The sequence below is a fragment of the Protopterus annectens genome, chromosome 5.part0 (genome assembly GCF_019279795.1).
Source record: "Protopterus annectens isolate FY-2018-M chromosome 5.part0, PAN1.0, whole genome shotgun sequence".
Lineage (NCBI taxonomy): Eukaryota > Metazoa > Chordata > Ceratodontiformes > Protopteridae > Protopterus > Protopterus annectens.
In genome coordinates this window covers 356,725,327-356,743,793 of record NC_056735.1, presented here as the reverse complement: position 1 = coordinate 356,743,793, position 18,467 = coordinate 356,725,327, and the positions used below count along the sequence as shown (strand labels likewise).

The 18,467-nt window shown below is 42.1% G+C and overlaps 1 protein-coding gene across 1 annotated transcript in view; it reads left to right on the top strand.

The window, feature by feature from the left end:
- The window catches only part of MED14 (mediator complex subunit 14), a 1,872,212-nt gene that overhangs the window by 1,395,669 nt on the left and 458,076 nt on the right, over positions 1-18,467 (top strand). Inside the window, exon 18 of the mRNA XM_044071834.1 lies at positions 7,645-7,797. Coding sequence (XP_043927769.1) covers positions 7,645-7,797 — 153 coding nt within the window. The remainder of the gene's footprint in view (positions 1-7,644; positions 7,798-18,467) is intronic.

Genomic DNA, 18,467 nt, shown 5'->3' with positions numbered 1-18,467 from the left:
GTCTCATAGATGAAATTAGTTGCAGTTGTTAATGGAATTTATAAACACTTACTTATTATGAAAACCATTTAGTAAAAACTGCTAGAAAAATTCAGCCAAGTTAAAGTCTTCACTGTGTGATACCTTAAACCTCCTGTAGTGGGGGCCCATGAGATGGCCTTCTATTCCAGTGTTGCAGTATTCTACATGTGGATTTAGCCTTCTTCCTTTCCAGTTCGTCCGGCCAGGATTCCAAAGATTTTCAGTCCCTGTAGGTGCGTCAGACGTCTGATGTGGCAGCAGGAACGTGGGCCATAAAAGTGACGTCTGCACGCACCAGCCCTCCGAACTTTTCAGCTGCCAGTCATACACAAGGTGCTCCTGCTTCTCGCGGATGTCGAATTAAGAAAAAGTCAGATAAGTACCTCGTTGGGGATCCTTTCAGTCCTTCTGTTTTTGATATGTATAGTCTGAACTGTGTCATCTGGGCCAAAGTCATTTTATCCCTCTACTCCAACCGTGTGGCTTTCGGAAAGCGATATTTGTACAGCTCTCCCAGCTACTGTATCTGTGAATGCTGCTTCCATCTTAAAAAGCATGATGTGAGCGATATTTGAGGTCATGGTTGCTAATCTGGTTGGCTGTGCCAAACAAACTGCAAATGGCCTCCATGTTCATAACACTGTGTGTATACTTCTGTTTTGGCTACATCTAAGCCAAAGTATGCCTTCCTTACCCACCATTAGATCAGATTCAGAAATTGAAGGATAGTCTGTCTTAGGTTTGTTTATTTGTTTAGGCCAGATATAGACCTAGAATAGCCATTGCAAAACTACGTACCTCAATGATGAGACAAGACATTGCCTTGCCAAATTTGATGCATTATCATACAGCATCTCAGTTTAGGATGATATATTACTGGCACCCCCCAACCCCATGACCACCACCACTTACCACAGAAGTAAAAGGTAGTCTGACTGCTTGGTAAGAATTTTATAGTTCAGTTATAAGAAGTACATAGGTTTCACTTCTCATATCATTAATTTCAGGCAAGAACTGTGTTATTTATCTGCTGATGGGTGGCCAATGACCTCAGAATATAATCAAATTCTTAAAGGAATAAAGATTTCTTTACCCACCTGAAGTTGTCTGATTGGTGAGTTTACAGAGAATTGCAGTGTGATGGATAATCCCTGTGTACCTATGTTGGATGTGTGATGAGCTAGACTCTGTGTACTGTAGCCCGGTAGTGAGCTCTCACAGATCTTAGTAGCTGTACAATGGGCAGCCTTACCTTTTCACTGGAGACTCTGTGCTAATGGATTTCTCAGTATACCTAACCATTTAGCTAAAATGATTCCAGGTCTATGTCAGAAGTACTTGAGGTATGAGGATTAGAATTAGGTTCCTAGGAACATATGTTCTGGTACTGGTGGAAAGAAAGTCATCATGAAAAACTGAAGGCATTCAGCCACCCCTTCAGTGAAATTATCTGATGTTTTGATGAAAGGCCATTGGGATATGGAGTGGTTGCTGTCTCAGTTTATGATGGTCTTCCCACCATTTCTAGATAGGAACCTTGTTTGAGGGCATGTAAAAAAATTCTGCCATCAACAGCAGATTTCTTAATTAACAGATTAAATATGGTTATTGCCCTTGTATGGATGACAGTGAACTAGGAGGACCACTGTCCCCCTCCTCAATCCCACCCCGTAGCATACATAAAATTGTCTTCCTCAGACTGTATTAGGGGGTAACTAATGTGGATATGAGCATTACATAACAAAAGAGATGTTCTTCGTGTTTCACTGTTGCAGTCATTACATTTCGGTAATCCTGCTGGCAAGTTGCCCTCAGTCGGCCTGAATTCCAAAGTCCTGGGTCCTGCGTCGGCTGCTTTCGCCCCTTCCCTGATGTGAGGTTGTCAGGGGTATAAAAGATGCGGCCGACGCCATTTTCTTTAGTCTTTCTTGCCGCGCGGTGCCCGAAGCAGAAGCAGTTCGCAAGTGCCGGTCGGCCGACTCCTGAGATTTTCGTGTTCGAGTTTCAGATCCAAAGTCTTCAATAAAGCTAAGTACCCTGTTGGGGAAACTTTTTTCTTGCTCCAGACCAATGTCAGAAAAAGTTAATTGTATTTCTTGTGGAAAGCAAATACCTCATAAGGACTTTCATTCTTACTATATTCCTTGCCTAGGCCCTGATCACAACGTGGTGGTTGTCGATTTTATGCTAAATTTAACCAACGCACTGTTAAGCGTCGGTATGATTTTGCTCTAAACTATTTTGGACACCGGTTTAATTATCTAGAAATGTCGTCGGATAGCCATCCGACTACCGGAGTAAACAAAAAACACAAAGAAAAGGAGAGAAATAGACAACCGAGGCCCAAAACCGACGACGAAGCTTCTCCTAAGCCAGTCGCCGGTTCTCAGTAAGGCGCTTTCGCAGCCCCTGACACCCGCTACTTTAGAGTCGCAGCCCACTACTGACTCCCACTTGGAGTCAGCCATGCCTCTGGAAACTCAAGGTATTGGAGCCTCGGATACTATTCCTTCAGATGAGTCCGGAGCCGCTGAGCAGGCACCAGCTTCTGAGGGTGTATTCAGACCTAAACATCTTTACATTAAGCCAACCTCAGCTTCAAAGGCAAAGACTAAAGCACCTTCTAAAGCAAAGAAACAAACTCAAGAGCCACGTGGACAGGCCTCTATGCCCAAAAAACAGATGCTCAAAATGGCCGAAGACTTAATTACCTTGATCAAGGGTTCCCATCCCCCTCCTGATAAAAGGCCTAGGCAAGAGACTGACTATGAATCTTCAGATCAGGTTTCTATTTCTTCTGATTCCTCTTCTGATCAGGAATATTCTCTTCCCCCCACATGAGGATTCTGATGCTGAAGAATCTATACCTTCAGCTCCTCCTGCAGAAGACTATTCTTTTGGGGAAACCTTGCATACCATGAGCGATCATTTCCACTGGGAGAGCCAAGATTTTTCAGAATCTAAAAAGAGGTTCAGGGATTTCCTTTTACTACTTCAACACAGGCCACTAGCCATCCCACCTTTGTTAGATATTGTAGATGATGTGTTTTCTGAGTCTGGTCTTACCCCTCACTCCTTACCTCCAGCTCCTGTTAAGCCTGACAGATATTACAAGGTTCCTCACTCTAATAAATTCCTTTTTAAAAACCCTGCTGCAGACCCAGAAACTATTTCACAGGGTCCCAAAGGAGTTAAGTCCTCCGCTGCAAAAAACCCTATCCCCTCTGACAGAGATTCTAGGGCACTGGATAGATGGGGGAAAAAGGTTTACACATCTGCAACCTTGGCTATAAGGGCCTTAAACTGTCAGTTTCATATGCTCATATATCAGCAACATGTCATGGCATTGCTTAAACAGAAAATGTTATTAAACTCTGAATGTGCAGAAAACAAGGAAATGCAGGATTTATTGCACACAGCTGAACAAGTTGGAAAGCATACTTTGCAATGTGGTTTTGATTCTTTGGAGGCCTCCTGCAGGGCCGCAGTTATGGGTTCTGTAATTAGGAGGCATGCTTGGTTAAAGGAACAAAATCTGCCTGATCATGTCAAAGTTAAATTATTAGATGCACCTTTACAGCATGATACTTTGGTGTTAAGGCAGAGGAGGTGTTAAAGAAAATGGAGGACAAAGCTAAATCTATGCAAACTGTCAAAGATTTTTTTACCAGTGCAGCCACCTAGGTTTAGTAGACACTGGCCTACAAAGAATTGGTCCTTTCCTGTGTCAGACAGACCTCAAAGGAGCAGATCCAGATGCCCTAGAGGCAGATCCCAGGCGCAAGGTGCCTACAGGTCAAAGCAATGGGGTGCTTCTACCTCCAAAGTTGGAGAAGACAAATCACAACCATAGAGGAAACAGTCCCAATGACTTCTCCCTGCCTGCACTAAGCACTTATCTCCTGGCAGTACCCTTAGGGGAAAAATAAGCACTTTTTTCTCAAAATTGGCACATTATAACCCAGGACAAGTGGGTTCTAAATATCGTGTCACAAGGGTACAAGTACCATTTCCATACACTGCCAAAGACAAACGGCTGGCCAGATCTGCCAAAAGGTCAATGGGCAGAGGCACAAAAACAAGTCTCATCCCTCATGGACATGGGGGCCATTCAACAAGTACCAGAGCAAGAGCAGGGACAAGGATTTTACTCAAGGCTGTTCTTGGTACCCAGAAAGGACAAGACCTGTAGACCAATACTGGACCTATCTATTCTGAACACATTCCTGGATATACCAAAATTCAAGATGATGACTTTGCAGCAGCTTTTGCCCATATTGGGCAAGAACGCTTGGCTGGTGACTCTAGACCTAAAAGAGGCATACCTGCATGTCTCAGTCAGACAATTATGCAGAAGATACCTCAGATTCAAGGCAGGCTCAATGCATTACCAATTCTCTGCACTGCCCTTTGGCTTATCTACTGCGCCCAGGGTCTTTACAAAGTGCCTGGCACCAGTAATTGCATTCTGCAGACAAAGAGGAATACAAATATATCCTTACTTGGATGACTGTCTAATTCAAGCAGAGAACAAGGACATTCTTCTACAGCATCTGGAGTATGTGCAAAGACTTCTAACATGCCTAGGGTACACAGTCAACGAAAATAAATTAAAACTAGTACCCTCTCAATAGATAATATTCCTGGGTGCAAGCTTAAATACAACTGCCCAGATGGCTTATCTCACGCCAGACAAACAAAGGCAACTGACTACCTGTTTCAAAATGTTGGCAACAAAGGCCCAGTTATCTGCAAGAAAAATTCTGTAGGCTTTGGGCTTCATGGCATCCTGCATCCTACTAATTCCATATGCAAGACTGCATATGAGGAAACTTCAATGGAACCTAAAAAGGGTTTGGACTCAACATTGCCACAGCCTGGAAACAATGACTACTCTTATTCCCTGCCTACAACAGGAGTTTTGATGGTGGGCAAAGGCTTGTCACCAAAACAAGGGACAGCCATTCACATTACCCCCAGCCAAGCAGACACTAACAACGGATGCATCAGATTATGCCTGGGGGGCCCACATGGCAGGAAGATGCATTCAGGGCACATGGTCTTCAACCCAAATGCATCTACATATCAATCAAAAAGAGATGCTAGCTGTTCAGAATGCCCTGACAGCCTTCAAGGACTTACTTCATCCGGGACAACTACTGATAAAGACAGACAACATCACGGTCATGTGGTATATAAACAAGCAGGGGGGGCACGCATTCTTACCCCCTTTGCAGACTAACCATGACTTTATGGGACACAGCATTAACTTACCAAGTACATCTGCAGGCACAATTCCTGCCAGGAAGGAAAAATACTCTGGCAGACTAAGCAGAAACCTCATGGATCCCCACGAGTGGCAGCTGGATCCACAAGTCTTCAGCATGATAACAAGGAAATGGGGATGCCCGGACATAGATCTATTTGCCTCCCCTCACAACTACCAGCTAAAAAGATTCTGCACAAGGACTTATCACAGACAAGCATGAAAAGTGGACGCCCTATCTTTCAGCTGGAAAAATCTATCCGTATATGCCTTTCCCCCTCTGCCTCTCCTCTCCAAGGTACTCCTAAAGGTCAGACAGAAAAAGCCAAAAATGATACTGATTGCCCCAGACTGGCCCCACCAGTACTGGTTTCCAATCCTAAAGAACTTGTCTCAATGCCCAGCTTGGACCTTACCTCAAATACCTCATCTACTGTCCCAGCAAAACAATCAGATCCTGCACAACCAACTCAGGACTTTAAACCTGGCAGCATGGCGGATATTGTAGTCATACAAAACGCACCTCTCAGTAAAGCTGTGATGGATGTCATTTTGGAAGCCAGAAGGCCTAGTACTAGAAAATCTTATGCTGGAAAATGGAAGAGATTCTGTGCTTGGAACCAGGCACAAGGAACTGATAACAGCTGTGTCAAATATTCCTCAGATTTTGCAATACTTAACTGAGATGCTGGATAAAAGCCTATCTTTTTCATCTATTAAAATTCATGCCTCTGCCATTTCGGCTCATTACAATACAGAGCCACCAATCTTTTCTCATCCCTTATTAAAACAGTACCTCAGAGGAGCCAAAAATTTAAGGCCTCCAAGGAGATCACCAGTGCCTGCATGGGACCTCAGCTATGTCTTGGAAAAACTCACCCTGCCTCCTTTTGAGCCAGCTGCTACTGCTGATATAAAGTTTTTATCTTGGAAAACAGCTCTGCTCCTAGCAATAACTTCTGCAAGACAAGTTTCAGAGCTACAGGCACTCATGGCTGTGGAACCTTTTATCATTTTGTATCCAGACAGGGTCTCTCTGAGGACAAACACAACATTTATGCCTAAGGTGGTGTCCAGTGTGGCTCTTAACCAAACTATTCATCTGTCAACTTTTTATCCAAATCCACAGAACAAGGGGGAGAGAATTCTGCATTCTTTGGTCGTACACAGACAGCTTAGATTCTATTTGGACAGAACCAAAGTTTTCAGAAAGACAGAGCAATTACTAGTGGCATATGCTGCAGGATCACAAGGAAAGGCCATCTCAAAGCAGACTATTTCAAAGTGGATAGGCCACTGCATTCGTTTCTGCTACTTACACCATGGCAAGCCAGTGCCTAAAGGCATTAGGCCACATTCAACCAGAGCTGCAGCCACTTCAGCAGCCTTTCTCAGGGGAGTACCAACCAAGGACATTTTAGAGGCTGCTACTTGGAGTTCAGTGCACACCTTTACAAAGCACTATCATCTGCCACTCTACTCTAAATCCAGGGCAGGCTTTGCCGCTGCAGTTCTGCAGGGCCTCATAGCCGCTCCTAATGCTGTTTAGCTCCAGCCTCCCATCCATAGCTTTGGGACTCTACCCAAATGTAATGACTGCAACAGTGAAACACGAAGAACATAGTTCAGTTGTGTACACTTACCATAAATGTAGATGTTCGAATGTATTCACTGTTGTAGTCCAGGTTACCCACCCGCCATCCCCCTTTCTTCTGATGGAACCTTTCTCTCCTTCTCTGATTTATACAACCTATGTGGTGTATTTGCTTCTAGATGAAGGTAAAGTTTATATTGGTGCATGTATTTACATATATATATAAATTTTGGCTACCCTTTTAGGGGGGCACCTGAATGGCATCGGCCGCATCTTTTATAACCCTGACAACTTGACGTCAGGGAAGGGGCGACAGCAGCCAACTCAGGACCCAGGACTTTGGAATTCAGGCTGACTGAGGGCAACCTGCCAGTAGGATTATCCAAATGTAATGACTGCAACAGTGAATACACTCGAACATCTACATTTATGGTAAGTGTACACAACTGTACTTTTCTTTCTTGATGGTTAATTGAAATTACCATAAATGCAAAGAATTCTGTTATATCATAGCTATGTTTAATGTTTTTTTCTTACTCCAGAAATGTCAAAGGTATGTGCATATTTTCTGAAAAATGCAATACCTCTGTCACTGTTGCCAGTTAAGGGAAACTTGAAGAAAAAATGGGTTCTTTTATAAAGAATGCATAGTTTAATTTCTGTTTTTATGTTTATGAATGTATTAAATGCACAGTTTTCTTTCTTATGTAAACTTCTCTAAGTATAACTGCTCATTTTTATTCATGTATGTGCTTTGTTTCAGATTAGTATTCAATGGAATTCTTCCCAGCAGAAGTTCCATATCTCACTAGGTACAGTTGGCCCAAATTCAGGCTGTAGTAACTGTCATAACATCATTCTGCATCAGCTCCAGGAAATATTCAATAGGACCCCAAACGTTGTACTTCTGTTACAGGTATCAAAAACTGTCTGTTATTTGTGATGTATTTTAGTGCCAAGACCACTATTTAGAGATCGCAATACTAATGGCTGAGGGGGAATCACCACTGTTTCTGCTTCACCTTCACAAAATACTGCAGCCTAGTGAGTGTATGCTAATAAAAGAAGACTCAACTTTAAACTCAGAAATGCTTTTTCATTGTATCTTTGTTTCTGAGCTGTTCTAATGTGTCAAATTCACTGAAGTGCTTGTTTTAAAATATTGATATGCTTTCCACAAAATGGATGTCATGAGACCTGCCATGTTCACGAGACGTTTTACTGCTTTCATGTCTGCTTCCCAGAATTCATTTCAAGAATCCTTTATATGAGTAATGATAGACATAAGGAAATGATAGTCTTCCCGTCTTATTGACATGCAGTGGTAGTGATGAGTCACAGGCACCTTAAACACATTCTGTAGCAGCAGTGCTTGTTTTAGTGACCCTTATTTTCTGTCAGAACTTGTTTTAAGCTATTCATAGCAATTGTACAGCTTCAGACAAAGAAAGTTGCTAGATTCCAGGCTTTTCTAAAGTTTTTAATGTTCAGTCTCACAAGCTGTGACAGACCAACCCTATAGTTTTCTTGATGTTAACAGCTCCTGGATTGCATTGATAGCTCTAACTGGCACTTCAGAGAATTAGTTCTGCTATTCATCAGTGTCTGCATTAGGAAGAGAGGAGTGTTTTTTTAAATCTTGAATGTTGGAAAAATCTGCCTGCTATTTTTGCTCAGATGTATTTTGCAAGCACAGTACCAAAAAAGGTACGACCATCTGCTCTTGAATTTTTGTTCTTACAAAATTTTTTTTTAAACTTGGGCATAAATGTGCTCCCTATTGAAATGTTGGCGCTTGAAATGACAAGTGCCGAAAAAAGACAGAAAACCCAGAAAATGCAAATATTAAAAATTGCTCTTCTCCTTAACAGTTCTTGTTGTAAGGAGGGCAAGCCCCCTCTGCGCCCCTCCCCGAACTATATACCAACTCCGAGATAACTCGCAGAAAAGGGAATATTCTGAGAAATGGCATTTCTGACTTAGTATATGCAAGTCCAGCCATTCTGTCGTAAAGTCTCCAAGTTCCGGGACTCCGTCTAGCAGGTCCCATCATTTCAAATGGTTACCACATAAATGTCTTCATACATTCCATTTTCCCAGTTCTATTGCATTGCTGTCCTTTGATCTGTTGTATTGTAACATGCAAACATTTCAACAAAACCATAATCAGTGAGCATGACAGATTAGTAGATGTTCTTCGTGTTTCACTGTTGCTGTCCTAACTTGTGGGATTTCCTGCTGTGTAAGCCCTTGGTCGGCCCGAGTACCAGTGTAAAAATCTCCCTCCTCCTCAGGCTGGCAGATGTCCTATCTGATGTCAGTATGCTTGGGTGTATATGGAGCCAGCCAACACCATGATATCAGTCTTTTATTGCTGTTGAACCCCTAAGCAGTAAGCAGTATTTCAGTGCATCAGTTGATCAGCAGCAGAGAGAAGTCGTCTGAAAGCTAAGTACCCCATGGGAGCTCTCTTTTAATTTTATTCACCCATGTCAGACACGGTTAATAATTGTCTCCACTGTGGTAAGCAAATCCCACACCAAGACTTCCATTTGCTGTGTCACCTGTCTAGGCTATTGATTATGACTTTCCTAATTGTTGTTTCTGTGCCTGTTTAAGTCTAGAACTATCAGGCGTGGGGCTGAGATTCTTAGCTAGGCATCTTAGTCTCCTGTCTACTTTGCATCATCTGATGGCATATGCAGGTCATCCTGAGGTTGAGCTCCCTAAGCGTAGGAAGGATAAGGAAAAAGATCCAAGCTTAGGGCCTCTGCTAACCATTGTTCTTCATCTGCCAGTCCCCCAAGGTGTGTTATCACTGAGGAAGACTTTTGCAGCCCCCTTCTGCAACTGAGGTGGTGACGCAGCCCTCTGTTCGAGACCCATCCAGAGTCCAACATGCCATCGGGTCCTCAACTTTTGCACAGGCCTTGAGATTTAGTTCATTGTTCGGGTCCGGGTTTGCCCAGCAGACCTTGGCATCTGATGAGCAATCTTTTACTTGTTACAGCCTTTTGTGGCGTCAACCTGCATCAGCTCATTCTTACAAAGAGACTGGCATCAGCATTATGGAACTACTTAGGCCCAAGGTCAGAGCTACTCCTGTAAAAGGTTCTATCTCATGCAAAGGGATATCAGCAAGACCTGGTGAGGTCAGCTGAAAATCTTATTTCTATAGTCAGAGCTAGGCAACCCCCTTTGAATTCTTCCCCAGGGAAAAGGAAGAGCGATCTTACCCCTGAGCTTTTTTCTGATGTGGATTCTGACCACAAGGCGTCTGTCTTTGAGGCAGGACCTTTTCGTACTTCTTTTGAAGATTCAGATTCTGAAGAGAATCAGGCTTCAGCTTCGCCTCCTGAAGACATTATTTTTGGAGTAAATCTCCATGCCATGAGGGAACATTCCAGTTGGAGGCCCAGGAATACCCACAATCAAAAAAGAGGGTTAGAGAGTTCCTTGACTTGCCAGAACACAAACCTTTGGCTTTGCCTCCTGTGTTGGCTGTTGTAGACAATGTTTTTTATGGATTCTTCTTGGAAATCCAGATTCTCTTCCTGCAGACCCTCTAAAACCAGGCAGGCTTTACAGGGTACAGGACTCAAATACCTCTTCAAGAATCCTTTTGCTGATCCAGAGGTGGTCACTCCAGGACCCAAAGGAGCAATGGACAGCTCTTCAAAAAGTCCTTTACCTGCTGACAAAGAAAGCAGGTCCCTTGATAGGTTTGGTAAAAAAAAAGTTTACACTTCTATTGCCATAGCCAATGAGGGCCCTTAACTGCCAGTTTCATATGATCAAATACCAGCAAACTGTTTTAGATTAAATTAAACAAAAGATATCTTCCCTGTAGGACAAGAAGATTGCCAAGGAATTGTTGGACCTTTGCCATTCTACCACCCAGGTGGCTAGACACTCTTTACACTGTGGCTATGATGCTGTGGAGGCCTCCAACCAAGCTGCAGTCTCTGGTTTTATCACTAGAAGACATGCTTGGCTTAGGGAACAGACCCTCCCAGACAATGTCAAATCCCACCTTTTTTTTGCACCCTTGGACAAGGGCTTCCTCTTTTAGGCAAAAGCTGAGGCTGTGCTCAAAAAGATGGAAGATAAAGCAAAATTATGCAGACTGTTAAAAACTTCCTCCAGGTTCAGCCTCCTGGGTTTAGTAGGGATTTTCCTACTAAACACCGGTCCTTTCCCTCTCAGTCAAAAAGCAGGCAAAGGAAACCCCGAAGGGAAAGACCTCAAAGGCAACACCAATCACAAAGGCCCAGGCAGTGATCCTCAGAAACCCCCAGGCAGGAGAGTTCTAGGCCACAGGATCCTGGCAGGGAGCAGCAGTGACTCTCCCATTTCCCTTCCCTTGTCCCCACCATCTCTCAAAAAGATAGGAGGAAGGCTATCCCTCCTCAAAGAAAATTGGTCCCTCATCACCTCACACAAGTGAGTTATGCATATTATCTCAAATGGCTACAGGCTCTCTTTCAAAGAGCCATTAATTTACTCAGGTTAACCAGATATTCCACAAAATCAAAGAGCAGAGACCCTTTCTCAAATTCTAAATCTGTGCTGACAGGGATCAGTGGAACCAGTTCCAGAACACCAAAAAGGAAAGAGGTTCTACTGCAGGCTGTTTTTGGTTCCCAGAAAGGAAGGCTTTTAGTGCCCTGTTCTAGACCTGTCTACCCTCAATCAGTGAATGCTGGTATAAAAATTTAAATTATTGACTCTTCAAAAACTTCTACCCATGGTAGCTCTTCGGGCCTTAATGGTCACCCTGGATCTAAAAGTTGCTTACTTGCACATTCCTATAGAGGAATCATGCAGAAGCTTTCTACTTTTCAGGGCAGGTACCGGTCGCTTTCAGTTCTCTGCACTGCCCTTTGGCTTGTTTACTGCACCCAGTGTTTTTACAAAGTGTTTTTACCCACTGTGATCACCTTCTGCAGGACAAGAGGAGTCCAAATGTATCCTTATCTAAATGACCGTCTTATTCAAGTCAGAAGTCTGTCAAAGCTCCTCAGAGATCTGGTCTTTACTCAGAACTTCCTCATTTCCTTGGGGTTCACCATAAATCTATGCAAATCCAACACAGAGCCATCTGCCAGGATAGTTTTCCTGGGGGCTGTTCAGGATTCTTCCCTTCAAAAGGTCTTTCTCCCTCTAGAAAAAGTTTCCTTTCTGACTCAGTACTTTCAAAGCATTATGCAGTGGCAGTGCCTGTCAACAAGGGAATTCCTCAGAGCATTAGGCTACATGGCATCTTGTATTCTCATGATTTCTCTGGCAAGGCTACTCATGAGGAAACTCCACTGGTACCTCAAGAATCTGTGGTGCCAGCACTGTCAATCCTTGATGACTGAAATTCAGCTGATTCCTTGTCTCAAGGGAGGAGTCTACGTGGTGGGCACAGGCTTGTGCCCAGAACCTGGGCCTCCCCTTCATATTTGCCCCTCAGGGTCAAACTTAAACCAGAAATGCTTCAAAGAATGCTTGTGGGGGGGGGGTTCATTTCCAAAACCTTCAAACCCAAGGCAAGTGAGAAATTCAGGTTAGAGACAAGCACATAAACTGGAAAGAACTGATGTCAGTTCAAAAGGGTCTAGTAGCTTTCAAAGAAGAATGGAAACCAAGGGTCCTGCAAGTCAAAACAGACAACTGCAGTCATGAGGTACATAAGTAAACAAGGAGGCACTCACTCTTGCCCTCTCTGTCAGCTAGCTATGCAGATCTGGGAGACGGCTTACTCTGAGGTTGCACCTCACAGCACAATACCTTCCAGGTGGTTAAAACACTGTAGCAGATTACCTCAGCAGGAGCTAGATGGATCCCCAGGAATGACACCTGCATCGGCAAAACATTTCTCAGCATAGTCCAGAAATGGGGAACCCCACAGAAGACCTCTGCCACTAAAGAAAATGCACAACTAAAAAGATTCTATTCCAGGAGCAAGCTGCTCACAGCCTGGAAGGACAGATGCTTTCTTCTTCCTTTGGACCCTCCTTTTCCTTTGTGCATTCCCCCTCGTCTTCTTCCTCGAGATCTCCTAAAAATCAGGGAAGAGAGTCCAAGAGTCATTCTGATAGCCCCAGACTGGCCTAGACAGCACTGGTATGCTCCACTACTAAATTTAACCAATGAAAAACTGTGGCAGTTACCTCAGTGAGTGGACCTTCTGACTCATGACAAGGGGAGGTTTGTGCATCCAAATCTGCAGACTGTCAGCCTGTATAATCCCCCAGTATTCACCTTCGAGCATGCCCTAAGCAAACAAATTCAAGACACTCTGAGGCCAGATGGCCTAGTACTAGCAAATCATACTCAGCCAAGTGGAAAAGATTCTCTGTCTGGTGCCAGCAGCAAGGCCTCAATCCTAATTCATTCAATATCGCTGCCATTTTAGATTACCTGGCTACTGTGGTTGACAGAGGCCTATCCTTTTCTTCCATCAAAATTCATGCCTCTGCCATTTCAGCCGACATCCCTATTCTTCCTCCTATCTTTTCACACCCCCTGTTGAAACAATTCCTTAGGGGAGTGATCCACATCAGACCTCCCAGAAGGCAACCCACACCTCCATAGGACCTCAGTTTTGTTCTGGAAAAAATTACCCTACACCCCCCTTGAAATGGCAGCTTCTGCTGACCTAAAATTTTTAATTTGGAAAACTGCCTTTTTACTGGCTATCACATCACCAAGGAGGGTCTCCAAGCTGCAAGCTGTCATGGCAGTGGAACCATTTCTCATATTCCACCAGGCAGAGTATCCTTCAACTAATCCATCCTTTATGACCAAGGTGGTCATGGACAAATCCTTGAATCAAGCCATACACATGCCAACCTTCTTCCCCAGTCCTCAGAACCAAGGAGGAGAGTCCTTCATTCTTTGGATGTGCATAGACAACTCAGCTACTGTCTTGACAGAACTAAATCTTTCAGAAAATCAGACTAACTCTTTGCGTTCTTTGCCACTGGCCCTGAATGGAAACCAGTTTCAAAACAGATTATTTCCACGTGGATCTCTCACTGTATTTCCTTTTATTACAGTCATCATGGTAAAAAGCCACCTGAAGCTGTCAAGACTCACTCTATTAGGACCACTGCTACTTCTGCTGCCTTCCTGAAAGGAGGCCCTACCAAAGACATTTTGGAAGCTGCTACTTGGTCATCTATGCATACCTTTACCAAACGCTACCACTTATCAGTCTTTTCCAGGTCTAGAGCAAGATTCGCCACTGCCGTCTTGAAGGGCATCCTCTCTTCTCCATAGTCTTCCTTCCACCCTCATCTCAGCTTTGGGAATCATCCCCCAAGTCAGGACTGCAACAGTGAAAAATGAACATAGTACAGTTGTGTACACTTACCATAAATGTAGATGTTCGAGTGTATTCACTGTTGCAGTCTTATTTCCCTCCCTCCTTCCCCCCTTTGCCTACAGTAGTAGTGTGCTTCTATGTTCTTCCCAAGCCAATGGACCCTCTTGGTGTTCTCCCTAGCTAGCCTAGTTTCTGTCTTAGACCTTTTCTTATTGTTCCTACTGGGGGTTTCCCACTTTCTAGGGGGCAAGAAAAAACTGATGATATGGGGTCAGCTGGCTCCCTGTATACCCAAGCGTACTGACGTTGGATAGGCTCTCCGACAGCCTGAGGAGGAGGTGGGCGATTTTTACTCTGGTAGTCGGGCCAGCCAAGAACTTAAATGGCAGGAAATTCCACAAGTCAGGACTGCAACATTGAATATACTCAAACATCTGCATTTGTGGTAAGTGTACACAACTGTACTTTCTCTCTGTGTATAATACTGTAGCACTACTTTCTATAAAACTATTGCAGTTACAGAAGTGTACCTCTAACTAGTGGATCACTGTACAAAAATGTGGTCAGTTAGTAGAACTGACACCTTTTTGAATTCTCAGAGTAGGGCATTCTTACTGAATCTTGAGATTCTGCAAATTAAACTATGTCATCAACCAGTGAAAATGAAGTATTCTCATCAGTTTACCAAAATAAAGATTCTGATATGCAGTGTTAGTTGTCTGTATGATATTAACATGATTTAAATGTCTTGTCACAGTTTTTTGAAACACTTAGAGAAAAGTCAGGCAGTAAATAAAATATCAAGATGTCTTGCAGAAAGAGGGGCAGGTATTAATCCTGTCAACTACATACAGTGGTATAGTTTCTCTTACTCTGTGCAACAAAGATAGTGGAAATAGCGTCATGATAATCTGCACACTTTTTTAGTAGCTACTGACATCAGCAAACAAAAAAGTGAGAGCAGTACCTGGTAGGAAAAACTACAGATTTCCCTGGGTCTGTTGTATATCATGCAGGTAGAGACAATTTCCTCTACCTAATGACATGGAAAAATTAAACTTAAAAACATTGGGTGAACTTTCCCTTTGTTTGATTCCAAGAAAAGGAAATGGAAATTTTATAAAAATATATGCATGCTTCTGGTACCAGAATCATACCAGAGCTTTATTTTAGGGAGAAAATAATTGGTTGAGTTAAACTGTAAGAGAAGATGGCCTTTACCTTTAACAAAATTGTGCTGTGCTTTGAGATGCAGTATGTTTTACTGGCATTAAGTTGAATGTAATCTTCTTTTTTGCTGTTGCATACATATAGCCTATTTGATAAGTCACTGAATTGCAGGCCAAGTTGAGTTGTCATTCCATTGAAGTGACTAAGAACTTGAATCATTATTTTGTGAACAGTTTTGGACACTGTAGAAAATATTATGACTTCTAACAAGTTACACATTAGGTGAACTGAGATTTATTCTCCATGTTTGCCAAGGGATTCAGTACTCCCTGTACAACTTTCTTTAAAAAAAAAAACAAAATCAATAGTTCCAGAAAGCTGCTGGAAAGCAAATGTTTAAAAGCAACGGCAGGGGGTTTTCAAAAAGAAAGCGGGAACCTCCCCCAGAACAAAGGACAGCCTAATAATAGTCTTGACTATATGATGGATTTGGGTCTCATGGCATCTATGATACTCATCATACCCCTTGCAAGACTCTGTGAGAAAAATTCAGTGGTACCTGAAGTCTTTGGTCCCAGCATCAAAATCACCTGACTTTTCAAATTCCAGTTTTGGGGATTTGTGTAAAGGGATGTTTTATGGTGGAGAGACCAAATGTTCTCAAACTCCAGGTCTCCTATTCTATATTTCTGCTACAGTACAGTCAAAGTAGATGCCTCAGACTTTGCTTGGGGAGCAGTGTCTATAAGGATAAATATGCAGGGTCACTGGAAAAAAGACCAAAACACAAACATGAGATGCTAGCTTCTTATGAATGCTGCCAATTCTCTCAACCATTCATGGCCTCCTGGACCCTTTTATATGTTTATAGACACCACAGCAGTAGTGATGTACCTCATCAAGTGTTTATAGACAACACACAATGATGTACATAGATGAACCAGATATATGTGACAGATATATCAAGATCACTGAAAGAAACAGACTGCAGAAGATAAATAAAATCAAGAATGAACACAGGAATTAGGACTGTTCATAGAGATTCATGCGATATAACAGAAGTAAACAGGCTATATTACTGTGTAGCTAAATTATAAAGTTCTACCACATGAACACAGGGTAGTGAGGGAAAGGAAGGGAAGAAATCGAATACCATGGAAATATTGAAGAGAGAAAATTATAAAGCAATTAAGACAAGAAGTGTCACTGTTAGAAGACTGTAGAAGAGGGAATAGATCAACAAAAATACTAAGATAGATGTGATAAAAGCAATGCACAATATTGGAACAGATCAGGATCTATCATGCACTATCACAAATAAGCTAAAAATTTCAGCACAGGCAGAAAAACTTAGAAGATACGAAGATAAATATAAAGGAAAAGTGCAAAATAAACAATTTATTGATGACCCAAAAAAGTTTTATAGAGAGTTGGGAAATAAGGTAGAAGGAATTGAAGGACCGACAAAAAAAGAAGAAATAGATGCATTTTGGAGAAGTATCTCTGAAGATCCTGTGGGACATAAAGATGCTACATGGATAGAAAATGTAAAAGAAAGAATAAGTAGTTTAAAGGTACAGGCTATGAAATTTGATGAAGTAACAGCTAGAGAGATTGAAATAAAGATAAGAAATGTCTCTAACTGGGAAACCCCAGGCCCAAATGCAGTACCTAACTTCTGGCTAAAAGTATTAATATCTTTGCACGAAGATTTAGTCATGAGTAAGAACTATTTATATGCGCACCAAGAACAGACACCAACCTGGCTAACAACAGGAAAAACAATGCTCCTCCTTAAGAGTGAACCTGCAAGCTACCCTAAAAATTATAGGCCAATAACTTGTCTTCTGACGATGTATAAACTCTACATGGGAATTGATGCCGATAGAATTTATAGTCATTTAGAAGAAAACTCAATTATGGCAGTAGAACAAAAGGGCAATAAAAGAAAGTCATATGGAACAAAGGATCATTTGTTGTTAAATAAAGTCATAGTGAAGAACTGCAAAAAGGGGAAGAATCTAAGTATGGCATGGATTGACTACAAAAAAGCATTTGATAGTATTCCTCATTCATGGATAAAAAAGTGCTTAAAAATGTATAAGATACACCCCACACTGATCGACTACATTACAGTGACCATGAAACAGTGGCAGACCACTTTGCAATTAAGCCATGATAAGGGACAAATTGTTATCCCAGGGATAAAAATTCAAAGAGTGATATTCCAGGGTGACTCTCTGTCACCATTACTATTCTGCCTTGCCCTTAATCCATTAAGCTATTTACTCAGCAGCTTAGGCCATGGCTATAATCTGTCTCCTAGAAAACAACAAAGTGTAAAGACTTCTCACCTTCTCTTTGTCAATGATTTAAAACTGTATAGTTCATCAGATGAGGAATTGAAAGCACAACTGCAAGTTGTCAAAACTTTTTCAGATGGTATAAGAATGTTATTTGGTCTTGATTAAATGTGCAAAAGCAACCTTTAAAGCAGGAAAACTGAAATGCCAGGAAAACATCAGTTTGGGACAAGAATGTGATATAAAAGAACTTGAGCAAGAAGGAGTGTATAAATATTTGGGAACTGATGAATGATCAATAATAAAACATGAACAAATGCAAATAAAACTTAGTAAGGAATACTTCAGAAGACTTAAATTAATCCTGAAAACAACACTAACATCTAGGAACAAAATCCAAGCTATAAACCAATTTGCTCTTACTGTCCTAACTTACAGTTTTGGAGTGACTGACTGGCCCCAAAATGTGTTGAATAGATTAGATAGAAAAACAAGAAGGATGGTTCATGCTCGCCAAATGATTTATAAAACTCAGTACATACCAAGATTATATATTCCCCATTCCGAAGGAGGCATATGGGCCTCCTTGAAATTGATTATATGTATAGATCTGCAGTCGTGGGAATCCACACATCTGCTGATCTCACAAGACCCAAACGTAGTGAAAGTTTTGAAACATGAGGAGAAAAAAATCTAAGAAGACTTCTCTGCTTAATCTAGCAGAAGCTTATCGGCATCAAGCAGGAATGGAAATCAAACCAGAAGTAGATAAAAATGAGGCAGCAACTGAATATGCCA